Below are 13,112 nucleotides of genomic sequence, written 5' to 3'. Positions count from 1 at the left end.
GACATCATCTGTCTGACCCGTGGTGGCTGGGGCAGTCTTTCTACATGGTATGACCCAGGTGACCTCAGAGGGTTGACCTCGGGCACTGGCCAGGACGAGTCTCACACCTTTGTGTCCAGGCAGGAGGGAACCAGTGGGGAAGTGCAGAGGGAGAGGGGAGTTGGGAATTTCTGCCCTTGGGCAACCCAGACACCCCCTGCAGCAAGATTACAGTTATGAAGTAGCAACAAAAGTAATTTTATGGCTGGGGGTCACCACAACATGAGGAACTGTGGGCGTTAGGAAGGCTGAGAACCACTGCACTAAGGGGAGGTGAAACACTCCATCCTGTGTGGAGCTTTGAACACAGGAAGTAAACAACTCAAACACTTCAGGAAGTCCCTGAAACTGATCAGCTCCACTAGGCTCCTCCCTTGCCCAAGCATATATAAGCTGTAAGGACAGTGCTTCCTGGAAGAAGCGTGGACCAGCCAAGCTGCCTGAAAGAGGCTCAGATCAACTGAGCTATCTGGAAAGAACATTCTTCAACTTGTTAAGCTTCCGTGGGCTATCCACTTCTAGCTTTTGTGAACTGTCACCATGCTGGGATGGGGTTTGGTGATGTCTTAAATCATTTCTGCTCCTGTAAGTGACCCCTCACTCATGTTCCTGTAAGTAACCTCACTAAAACTCATTGGTCCACCAACTTGGACATGGGTGCTATCCATTTTGGTCTGTCATCAGTTCCTTTTCTGGGGTGAGTGGACATTTGTTCACATTTCCCAAAGGACAGTGTCACATGACATTGAGACAGGAGGTTGCTTGTGAGTTTGAGACAGACACGGCCACACAGTGAGGCCCTGCATCAAATGGCGAAGAAACCAAAGGACAGCTGTTGACAAAGCCTAGGTGTGGAATGAAATGCACATGGTGCTGGCCATGATGTCACTGTTGGCGGTGACACTGAGTAGTGACAAGTCGTACCGTCTGACGGCAGAGCTGTGGAAAGCACAGGGTGTTGCGAGTACTGGTATTGGTGGCATATCTCAGTTACCTTGGAAAGATCAGCGGGCTTCTCAGACAACCATATTACAGACCTAAGCTTGATTTCTTCTGTTATTTGGGGGTTTGTTTGTTTGATTTTGCTTTGCTTTTTTGAGAGTGGGTTTGTCGGTGTAGCTCTGGCTGTCCTGGGATTTGCTAGGCAAACAAAGTTAGCCTCAAACTCAGAGAGCCACGCTTCCTGAGTGCTAGGATTAAGGGCGTACGTCACCATGCGGGGCAGAACTCAGTTTTCTACTTCAGCAGGATTAAAGGCCAGCCACCATGGCCCTCTGACACATTCGTAAAGTCCTGCTTGAGAGGTGTCAGACGGAAACCCTGATCTATCCACCAGCCCAACTCTGGGCTTCTCCCATCAGGGGGGAAGATGCTGTGGGCTTCCTCTTCTGGCTGATCCACAATCAGCTGCGGATGCCTGGGGCTCCACAGTTCAGAGCAGGCTGATCTGAGTAAGTCACAGCTGGGAGGCTTCCTCCTCCCTCTACCCCACCTCCACCAGCCCTGCTCTTTTATTCAACATAAAGCAATAAAAAGCTTGCCTGTACTAAGCAGTTGAGAATGGTAAATGCCCTTTAAAGAGAAGAGAGGATATTGATTTGAAGAAGAGTAACCTCTAATTCAGGGCCATCCATTCATGGTTTACAATGAGGAAGAACATGTGACCTAGGCCAATCTGGACAAAACGCAGACCTGGCTTCAATGGGAGTCTTCCCGGAAGCTAAGGGCCGGCAGTTCAGGACTCAGTTGTCATTTTAAAATCTGAAGGATTTGTTATTTACTCATCTACACAGAGGGTCTCATAGCTCACAGTGCGGGTGAGGCTGACCTTAAACTCTTGGGTCTCCCGTCTCCACCTCCTAAGTGCTTGAGTTACAGGCATGCGCCACCATGCCAGGCCTGACTTAAACATTTGTGCTGCCAAGAATGAGTTGTTAATAAAATATTCGAACATAAAGTGTCTTGTTTACTTTTAATTTGACATTATGACCAAGAAAATTTATAAAAGAAAGCATTTAATTTGAGGTTCGCTGTTCTAGAGGGTTAGTCCGTGACCATCGTGACTGGGAGCATGGCAGCAGGCAGGCATGGCGCTGGAGCAGTAGCTGAGAAAACCACCGTGAGGCGGAGAAAAAGAGCTAACTGAAGATGGTGTGGGTTTCTGAAACCACAAAGCCCACCCTCCATGACACACCTCCTCCAACAAGGGCACACCTCCCAACCCTTCCCAAACAGTTCCACCAACTAGGGTCAAAGTATTCAAATATATGTGCCCATGGGGTGGGAGGAGACTTCTCATTTAAACCATGGCAGAAAGGGCCCAGGAGGAGCTCAGCATGGGGACAGCATTTCGTGAGTCACTCAGCGGTGCTGCACATTCCCACTCAAGTCTTGTCAGGGGCCTGTGGTTTTCATTCCCACTTTTCAAGGTCACAGAGCTAGTGAGGCTCTCGGACTAGACTCCCTCTCATAAGTTTTGGATAAAACCTGCCATTCTCCCCTCTCTACAATTCCTTTTTTTTCAGGATGGCCTCTTCCATCTTCCTGCCTCTGTCTCCTGAGCATCAGGATTATAGGTGCCACCATGCCCAGCCTCCTTGGGATTGTGTGTGTGTGTGTGTGTGTGTGTGTGTGTCTGCTCCCGTGTGCATGTGCAGGGCTGAGAGAAGGACATCAAGGTGGGTGTCCTAGTCTTGTCTCACTCCCTTGAGTCAGAGTTTCTCACTGAATCTAGAACTCACTATTTCTCTTTTTCTAGCCAGCCAGCCCCATGGATTTTCTTTCTTTCTTTTTCTTTTCTGTTAAGGTTTTTCCTGAGACAGGGTTTCTCTGTGTAGCCCTGGCTGCTGTCCCGGAACTCACTGTAGACAAGACTGGCCTTGAACTCACAAAGATCCGCCTGCCTCTCCCTCTAGAGTCCTGGGATGAAAGGCTTGTATCACCACTGCCCGGCGCCCGTGCATTTTTCTGTCTCTGCTCTCCTCAGTTTTGCGGTTACAGGTTCATGAAGCCACATCTGGCTTTGTGCGTGGATGCTAAACTCAAATTCTCACGCTTGCACCCACTGAGCCATCACCCCACGTCCCCCTTGGGATTGTTAATATATATAAAATGTGTGTGTGTGTGTGTGTGTGTATGGGGCCGCAGAGAAGGCTCATCAATTAAGAGCTCCTCCACCAGTGGACCGAGGTTCAATTTCCAGCACCCACATGGCGGCTCCCAAACATCTGTTTCAGAGGACTCAACGCCCTCTTCTGGCCGCCATGGGCACTGCATGCAAATGGTGCACAGACACTACAATCAGCAAAACACTTATACACACAAAATGAAATAAAAACAAATTTAAAATACTTTCGGATTTTCTCTCTTCCTCCTCTCCTTTTTGTGTGTTGTACATGTGTGGAGATCGGAGAACAGCATGAGGAAGTTGGTTCTCTCCTTCTACCACAGCGGTGTTGAATTACCCACTCCGTGGCACGTGCCTTTACTTGCCAGCTCCTCCCCTGGAATTCCCAAGTCACATCCACAGCAGGTAGCACTGAGCTATCGGTTTATTTGTTTTTTATTTCTTAGAGAGTCTGGGCATCAGACCCAGGGCTTGGGGCATACTCTACCATTACACTGTTTCTTTAACTGTTGATTTTTTTTTGTTGTTGTTGTTGTTTTGAGACATGATCTTGTTATGTATTCCAGTCTGGTCTTCAACTCACTATTTCCCTGCCTGTCAAATAGGATTATAAGTATGCACCTCCATGCCCAGATTAACAATGAATTCTATTTCTATTAAAGTCAGTGGTATCAAGAATAACAGTAAAATATCTAATGCGTTTTATTTTTATTGTTTATTTTTGTACTTTATATGTTTATTTATTTATATGTTTGTTTGTTCGTTTGTTTTCTGAAACAGGCTTACTCTGTGTAGCCCTAGATGTCCTGTCCTGGAACTCTCTTTGTAGACAAGGCTGGCCTGGAACTCACAGAGATTCACCTGCCTCTATGTCCCAAGTGCTGGAATTAAAGGTGTGTGTCACCACTGCCCTGCATATTTTATTTTTTACTACTACTAGGTATCAACTAGGTATCAAACACACTAGGCAAGTGCTCTGTCCACTAAGATACTCCTAGCCCTTTACTTGTTTTTAATACTTTTATTTAAGAAAGGATTTATTGTATGTGTTTGGGTGTTTTGCCAAATATATGTCTGTGTACTACATGCATGCAGTGTCCGTAGAGTCCAGAAGAGGGCGCTGGATCTTCTGTACTTCTGGAAGTACAGAAGGTTGTGAGCTGCCATGTGGGTGCTTGGAAACAAACCCAGGTCCTCTGCAAGAGCAACGGACGCTCTTAACTGCTAAGCCGTCTCTCTAGCGCACCTTAAATACATTGTTCTGTGACAGTAACAGAAGACGCCCGCTGACCACTTCCTCTGAACCACATTCCACACACACCTAGTGCACTCCAGGTCACTCTGCCTCCACAATGGAGGGACCGCCCTCTTTCCTATGGAAGAGACTTGGAAACAGAGGCTTACGGATGTGAACTAAGTTCATACAGCTAGACAGGGCTTTGAGCACAATCTGTCTGGACGTCTGGGTACCAACAACACTAATGAGTATCTTCTGGGAGGTCCTAGACTATAATCAGTATAAAAGACAGGATTTGAGGCCTTGAGTTCAGAATTAGCACCATGACCCCCAAACAAAACAAACAAAATCACAAGCAGAAAGACAAACAGGCTCGGCTTTATGACATATGTTGGTTCTGCCTGCTCTTTGACATTGGTTATTTAGATGTGCATACACACATACAGAGAGAGAGAGAGACAGACAGACAGAGAGAGAGAAAAACACCAACCAGAGAACAAGAGAGTATATTGACATCTATTAAAACTTGTGCGAATAAACAAATGTGTATTCCAGATGCCACTGTGCTCAGAAACGATTCAAGCCATACTCAGAAGAAATGTACAGAAACAATCCTCCTACCGCCAGCAAATACCACCATCCAGTCCCTCCGGCACTTAACTCCTAAGCTGGTAGAAGGGGTTTGACCAAGTATTTTATAAACATGGAAGGCTTCCGAAAGGGGCAGAGCCTTAGCTGTGACTCCTAGGCCGACTGCTCCAGACAGTGGTCCAGCCTCAGGAGTGATCCCTCCTAAGCGACAGTCACCACACCTCCCATGCCCAGCCAGGAAACACTAGGCTGCAGGTGGGTTTTGTACAGACATCTTCCTCCAAAGGTGGACGAGGCCTGAGGCCAGTCCTATCCCTCCCTTCCCTGACCCCCAGCCTTACCCTGCAGTATTCATCGATGGGCTTCAGCCTCTTCACTGCCACGTCCCGGATGTGGCTTCTCCGGAAGAGGATTTTGCCTGGAAAAGAGAGAGACTAGTGAGCAGAGCGGTTGTGGCTGAGGTTGCTGTCAAGATCTTCTCATCCCCTCACCTCTTGGATTTCCAACTGGCCCCCACCTACACCACCTCAGTCAACAAAGCAAGAGAGAAGCTCTCACCTCTGCTGGGGGGCAGGAGGCGCCCAAGGTTGAGGCCCCATGGCCTCTCCCTGGAGGCTGCCATCTTGGGCATCTATGAACAACCTGGTCACCTCACCTTGTCTAGGTCTGTGGCGGGATCAATGCCCAATGTTAGGGTGTGACCTCACACATAAATTTGAGAAGAGGCCCAACCCATGTGCTACGTTTTGTCTTCTGGCCCCGCCTTAAAAGATCAGCATTCCTTCCTGCTAGCCTAGCAAGGGTTCCTATTCTTAGCTTAGGTGGGTGGCTATTTCCAGGGTGAGACAAGCAGCTAGAAACTACAGCTGTTCCTGTCGGACAGTTCCCTGGCCTCTCTGAACACAAACCCTTCAGTTATTCAGACTGGGACATCCCACAACAGGTATGGGCGAGATTGACAGGAAGTCCCAGTCCTTCAGGTCTTGCTCAGTCATGATGAACAATTCGTTGTGTTCAGTCATAACAAACACTGACATACAGTCCTGTTCGATCACGAGGACGTCAACACACAGCTCTTTTCCGGCCTAGTAAATGAAGCTGGTTCTACCCCTACGGTCCCTATACTGGGGACTGAACCCAGGACCTCACATACACTAGGTAAATGCTCCATTACTGAGCTGCCCCCCCTCCCCTGCAAGACTGTCAAACTTAGAATCTGAACCACTCTGATGCTCAAGACCTTACACATGGACACTTCTAGTCCCAGTGAGGGTCAGTGTGTGGGGTCAGTGTCCATCCCCTTTTCAGAAGGCCTTGCTTGAATATGACATGAGCTAGGAATCATCTTTCTCGTTCTAGAACATCCACAACGCACGACCCATTCCTAGGGCACCTGGCTCACCCTTCTGCCTGTGATAGCATAGGTGACTAGACACACCAAGGGACCCGCGGGGCCAGTAGATGACAAGGACATCTAGAGCTGTGACACCTTTCTGCTGTCCCCATCTGCCCCACTGTCCTTTGGAGAAGGCCTTTTCCATGTTAGGCCTTAATGCCAGAAAGGCTAACCACACCCCCTGGCAAGAGGTTAGTTAGCACATGACACAGGCTGATCAACCAGAGACACGGTGATTGGCTGAAGCATGGGCGGGACCCAGTCTGAGCCAATGAGGTTCAGCCTTGAGCCTTCTCTTTAACACAGTGGCTCATTTGGCTAGATGAGAGCCTGGCGCCCCCAGTGGCCAACTTTATTATCGCTTGAGAAGAAAACGCAAGAAAGAAAACAGCCTGGTGCAGTATGAGCTCAATAAATGCTTCTGGAGTGACGAACAGCCACGAGACCACTGGTGAGGGTGATTCACAGTGCTTCCAGAGAGGCTTGGGTAGCTGACTCCATCTCTCCTATCACCGAAGCCGCACTCCAGGGCATCCACTGTGCCACTTCTGGCTAAGAGGCCTCCTTCACGTACAGTCCAGCTGTTTCCCCAAGCAGCCTTTGGCAGGGAAAAGGGAATGTAGGGGACCTTGGGACCTGCAAGAAGAGGCTGCAGAGACCTCTGACCTCCCTGTCACGATAGTGCAGGTCACAGTGCATAGGTGGGGCAGGACCTCCAGATCACTGAGCCTGTGTGGCCGGCTTCTCATTCACACAGCTGTTCCATGCTGGGAGTCTTGCTCCACATCTGATGGGGCACTGCTCATCCCCCCACCCCACCTGCTCCCAGGACCCACCTAGCAAGTGCTGTCACCCAGCAGGTGCTCCAGTAGGAACCTCCTGGGCACACTCACTCCCCAACCCTACCTGAGCATCCGCCCCAAAGCTTCCTTTCTCCCATGCCCTCAAGTCAAATGTCTGGGCACTTGCAGATAAGAACTCCACCATGGGGTTCCCTTGCCAAGAAGTCAAAAGGTGACTTATTAAGAAAAAGTGACACTTCCTCATAGGGGAAAATGTCCTCCATGTCCCTGCCTTTTGGCTTCTTATCCTTTTTGGTTGCCTGTCACAGATGTATGTGTGCGTGGCTGGCAGATGTTGTGCACAGTAGCCTTTGCCATTAAGCTGATGCCTGGTGCAGGGAGACTGCTCTCAGGACTGATAAAAAGATGGGTGTCCCAGGACTGGAGTTTGGGGCTCCCCACTGAAGCTAGCTGCTTGTAAGACCAGCCAGACTCTATGATACCAGCAGTCTAGAGGTGCCCAGCAAAACCCTAAGGCCCATGAGAAATAGAAGCTGGGGCAGCTTAGAGAGGCGTCACCCTCCACAAGTGGCACTCCTACCCTTCCCATCCTGTGAGAGGACAGAGAGAGGGAAGGAAGGAGATGTGGTGGTTTGGCTTCCAGTGCCAGCCCTCATCCCAATCGCACCCCTGACAAAGCCTTGTCCTGCAGGGCTGTAGACAGAACTAGTGAGGGAGACGCATTTCAGGCCTCCAGGAAGTGTAGAGGCTCTGAGAAGGATGAGGTGAGGGGAAGGAAGACTCCACCTGGGGAAAGCACTTCTGGCTCCAGAAGCGAGGCCACCCCGCCATGGGTGACGGCTCATATCCCCTCACCAGCCCAGGGGTCAGCTACTCTGAGGCAGAACAGTTTGCAGTTAGCTCCTCTGAACCCCAGCAGGGTGGCTCTCTTGAGCAATGCCTCTTTTTTAGACTTGGGGCTTTGGCACAGTCAGTCCACAGGGATGAGGGAGGGGAGGCCTGGAAGAGATTCAATGGTTTTGAACTTTTCCGTGAGGAATCCAAACCACACTGAGAAAGCCAAACCCGGGACCATATTAAAGGCAAAGAGGAAAAGGAGGGGGAGGGAAATCCCCATTAAGGAAGCCGAGACCGCAGGGCATTAAAGGCTGCTTGTAAAAGTCCTGCCGCCCCTTTATGGCAGCCGTGGCTGCTGCCACTCTTCAAAGCTAAGGGAAGGCGCCCCAGAAATGTGATAAGCGTCATAGGGTAGATTACACTCCGACCTGAAACAGACCCAACCCAGCAAGACTTCACTCGCTCCTGGAAGTCAGTAAGAAGCTGGAGGCACTGAGCACCCAGCACTGTCTGGGAACTGAGTGTGTGTGATGGTCCCTGCCTGTGACCCATGCTATTCGGGGGCTGCACTGAGGAGGTGGGGCCTCAAACAAGAGTCCTGGGTCCCAGGCAGCTATGTGACCTCCATGCTGGGACCTTTGCACTCTTCACTGGAACCTAAGCTCTACAAACTCTTGAGATGGAGCCTTAGTGGGGTTGGGGACCCAAAGTAGGCAAAGGGGAGGGATGGTGAACAGTAACAGCAGCTGCAGGGTTGCTGGGCTTACTTGACCAATCCTTGCAACAACCTTGAAGCAAGTATTTATTTAAGGTTTAAAACATTTAAAAATTATGTGTATGCAAAGGTCTATGTGCTGCACACTCATACACATGCAGGCGCACACATGCACACGAGTCTGACATTGCACACATGCAGAGGTCAGGTGAAGTCAAAGGACAACCCTCAGAAGCTGGAGTCAGACTTAGCGACAAGCACCTTTATCCACTGAGCCATCTCAACCACCCTGGTCTCCTCTTGAGACCCTTCACTTACTCACACAGCCAAGACCCTTTCCAAATGAGGGCTGTATCCACAGGGTCCAGGGCTCAGGACTTGAACACATATCTTGGGGGGGGGGCGAGTGAACCCACTCTAGGGAGTTACAGGAGAGAAGCTCTCAAATGTTGGGGTTACAGGTTTGTGTCCCTACAGCCAGTTTCTGGATGGCTGAGCCTCAAACTGGGGCTTTGCATACGCTAGATGAGTACTCTGTCCAGCTCCTTGGCTTCTACACTCAGAGGTACAGCAGACATGCAAAAGCCAATCATTTCACCATGGACTGGAACCATAAAACTGGGTGCGATGGTGCATGCCTGCAACCTCAGCGTTGGACACCTGAGTTCCAGACCAGTCGGGGTGACAGAGTAAATCCCTGTTTCAAAACAAAATAAACTCTTAACTTTGCTGTTGCCATAGCTCGCACAGCTAGAGGAAGGGCTGTGGCATCGTGTGTGTGTGTGTGTGTGTGTGTGTGTGTGTGTGTGTGTGATGGTTTTAGCACCCAGAGCCAGGCTTAAGGGAAAAAAGTTTTAAAATTTAGAATCACCATTGGGTGGTGGGGAGCACACCTTTTTAATCCCATCACTCAGAGGCAGAGGCTGACAGATCTCGGAGTTCAAGGCCAGCCTGGTGTATAGAGCGAGTTCCAGGACAGCCAAGGCTACACAGAGAAACCCTGTCTTGACACCCCACCCCACCCCACAAAAAACAACTTAGGACCACCAAGCTGGAGGTCAGCTACGACACCACTACACTCTGGACACAGTATGCTTTCTGTATGTAAGCTTCTCATCCACCCAGGGGGACGGACCACTGCCTGGAAAATGGATTCAAAGCAGCGTAGGGACATAGCGCTGTCAAACTAGGCGAGGCTGAGTCACTTTTGGGGGCTAGATGAATCCTACGGAGCCAACCTTTGAGTCTGTCTCCTTCCTTCCCTGTACCGCTTGCTCCCTCTTCCCCTTTATGTTTTGGAGCTGGTCTGTCCTCAAACCCCAGGGCTCACATGCTCCTTCCCCTCTCAGCCTCCCCAGTAGCAGCTGGGTCTGCACTGCTCTGTCCATGCGTGTTTCCGCTTCCTAGCATCCGGAACAATCTTATGTTGTTGTGGTTGCTGCTGCTGAGACAGGGTCTTACTCTGTAGCCCAGGTTAGAACTCACTATGTAGCCTAGGCTAGCCTGATCTTGATGGTAATCCTCTTGTCTTAGCCTCACAGATGCTGGATTACAAGTCTGGGCCACCATGCCCAGCTTCAGCATAATACTATTCTATTTTAAATTTCCTGCATTTATTCATTGTGCATGCACGTGTGTGTGTGAGTGTCTGTGTGTGTGAGGGGGGACAACTTGCAGGAGCCAATTCACATTTATTCACTGTGTGTATGCACATGTGTGTGCACATATGTGTGTGTAAACCAGAGTACAACTTGAGGATGTCGGCTCCCCCCCCAGAGTGCACCACTTCTCTGACTGGCCTCCCTCCTAGGATTCCTGCAGAAGGGTACAAGCACAACGCTCACAGATGTGTGCTTAGGGCTCAACACAAGGCCTTGCATAGAGCAGGCAATCAATGTACTAGTGGGTGTGTGTCCACACAGTCTTGGTCTGGGCATCTCTCTCATTTATACACACTTGTGTGTGTACACACACTCTCTCCTCACATACTGGGGCTGCCACTTCTGAGGCAAGGGCCAGACTCATCCTCCAGGACCCAGACAGAGTGGGGCCAGGGAGCCTGGTTAATTGACAGGCTGGTACTGAGGCCAAGTGTCCCTGTTCAACTCTTCCTGGGCTGGGGTGTGGTGGGTGTGGTGGGCAGTGGCTCTGCCTCCCTGTGGGAGCTGGGGATAAAGGGCCCCATTCAGCTTGGTTGCCTCAACTCCGCCCCTGTGGGGAGCTGTCCTCAGGAGGGGGTGGAAGGATGTTGGCCAAGGCTTGCTGGCTGCCTTTCCTTGAGGCATGGCCCACAGTGTGGGGGGTAGCTGGGCCAGGAACCAGGCTGCAAGGACACTGAGGGCCACAACAGAAAGGCACAACCTTCTGGGGCAGCGGATGGCAACCCTTGCCCAGCAGTGACCTGAAAGGCCTTGTTCACTACTGAACTGCTGAGCATTGGGAGGTTCTGTCTGAGTTCCCTATGCAAGGAAACCTCAGGACCACAGCGAGGCCTGGCCAGTCAGAGGGGAGTTCGCTTGGCTCTTCTGCTGCTTCTCTGAGGTCTGACTCAGAGAGCAGAACTGAGCCCTGATAGCCAATTGTTCACAACCTCCAAACACATGGATTCCACTCCATTCTGCAAGGATGTGAAGGTGTGGAGAAGACAGGCCAGGGGCATGGGCGGGGCTAAGTGCTGTGGACCAGGCTTTCCATTGGCTGTTAGTTGAGTTTTACAGCAAACTACAATTTAGGTAGAGGGACTGTAGTTATTTCCATTTTACAGGTGGGTAAACTGAGGTTCTCAAAGTTGAGTGGCCTGCCGCAGGTCACATCCTAGCAATGGTGGAGCTGAGATTTGCAGTCCGCCAGCTCATCTCCGGACTGAGGGGGTCTGTGCTTTTAGTTCTGTTATCATGTTTCTTCCTGAAACCGGGGGGCTGCGCATCTGCTTGGACGGTCACTGCACTGGAGGCTGCGATGTGACAGTGTACAACACAGCCCCTACCCTCACGGAAGACGGTGTGTGTGTGTGCGGGGGGATCACATGGGAGGGAAATGGGAGCACACGTAGAAAGAATGTCCCAGGCAGAGACAGGAACCCATCAGCACCCCAGTGATGAGAGGGACCAGACCCATCTGAGAAGCTGAGAGAAGTCCAAGGTAGCTGCAGAGTGGGGTACATTTATGTTGAGGAGGGGGCGTTAGGGTAACCCCCAGGTTGTGGGTCATGAATGGGGTAAGAAAAAAGCTGAATGGGTAGCAGCTTGATCACAGGGTCCACAGTGCAAAGAGATGTCACTGAAATATACTTCAGAGACACCCGAATTCCTGGGCTTCAAGACTAAGGATCATTTCTTTGTTTACTACACTGCAGACAGAACTTGGGACCACACACACATGCTAAAAAGGCACTGTGCTAGCCACTGTCTCGACACATTAAAAATATCTTTTTTTGAGGTAGGTCTTGCTCCAAGTTGGCCTCTATCCTCCTGCCTCTGTCTTCTGAGCTCTGAGATTACAATCATGAACATCATGCCTGCAGAATCAGTTTTTACCTAAGAAGACAAAAGTACGTTCTGAGTTCTTTTTCTCATCTGAAGCCTGAGGTCAGGCCTGAGGGAATAGGCCCAGTCCTGTCGTTAGCGGGCTGACACTACATGAGCTCAATCTGTGGTCCTGCCACTGTCCATAGGATCATGGGGATAAAAACTAAGAGATCAAGCCAGGGGCTGGTGGAGCACACCTTTAATCCCAGCATTTGGGAGGCAGAGGCAGTCAGATCTCTATGAGTTTGAGGCCAGTCTGGTCTATACAGTGAGTTCCAGGACAGCCAGAGCCACACAAAGGAAGCCCTGTCTCAAAAAAACATAAACAAAACCCCCAAAAGACCCCAGAAGTTATCCTACATAATCCCTCACATTCTTAGGTCAAAGCTGAGCTCGCAGAAGTTCATGGCTTGCCCAGCCTCACAAAGCCAGGGAGAGACCTGGCTCTCACTGCACTTAGAGGTTACAGTGCCCGGGCACTCCTGCATGGCCATCTTTCCTATGTCAAAATCCTGTCCTGATCCTCACCCAGCATCCAATGGCGCTACTTCAGAGAACCAAGGGACCCACCTGACCCAGGCCATAGACCCTAGGTTCCCACCTACTTCATTCACAGCATGAAATAAGGCACAGGTCCTGCTCTCTACAAACCCAAGTTTCTAGAAACCTCATGACCAAAGCTGAAGAGACTAATGCTCAGAGCAAGCTTCTGGGTGTCCTTAAGTCACACAGCCAGCTTGACCGGATGATTGGCAAATCCAGGTCCAGGCAATGGGGCTCAACTGTATGTGCCTGCTCACATGGCTGACGGGTGCCAGGGCAGAAGACAAGAAGGATGTC

General features: G+C 50.4%; 1 protein-coding gene across 3 annotated transcripts in view; it reads right to left on the bottom strand.

Moving 5' to 3' along the window:
* Positions 1 to 13,112, bottom strand: part of Sh3pxd2a (SH3 and PX domains 2A) — a 207,517-nt gene that overhangs the window by 103,581 nt on the left and 90,824 nt on the right. For all 3 annotated transcript variants that reach the window (XM_057778865.1, XM_057778867.1, XM_057778866.1), the window contains exon 4: positions 5,336 to 5,412. In XM_057778865.1, the coding sequence (XP_057634848.1) occupies positions 5,336 to 5,412 (77 nt within the window). The remainder of the gene's footprint in view (positions 1 to 5,335; positions 5,413 to 13,112) is intronic.

Source organism: Chionomys nivalis, chromosome 8 (assembly GCF_950005125.1).
Source record: "Chionomys nivalis chromosome 8, mChiNiv1.1, whole genome shotgun sequence".
NCBI classification, from domain to species: domain Eukaryota; kingdom Metazoa; phylum Chordata; class Mammalia; order Rodentia; family Cricetidae; genus Chionomys; species Chionomys nivalis.
This window is presented reverse-complemented; position numbering and strand designations above follow the sequence as displayed.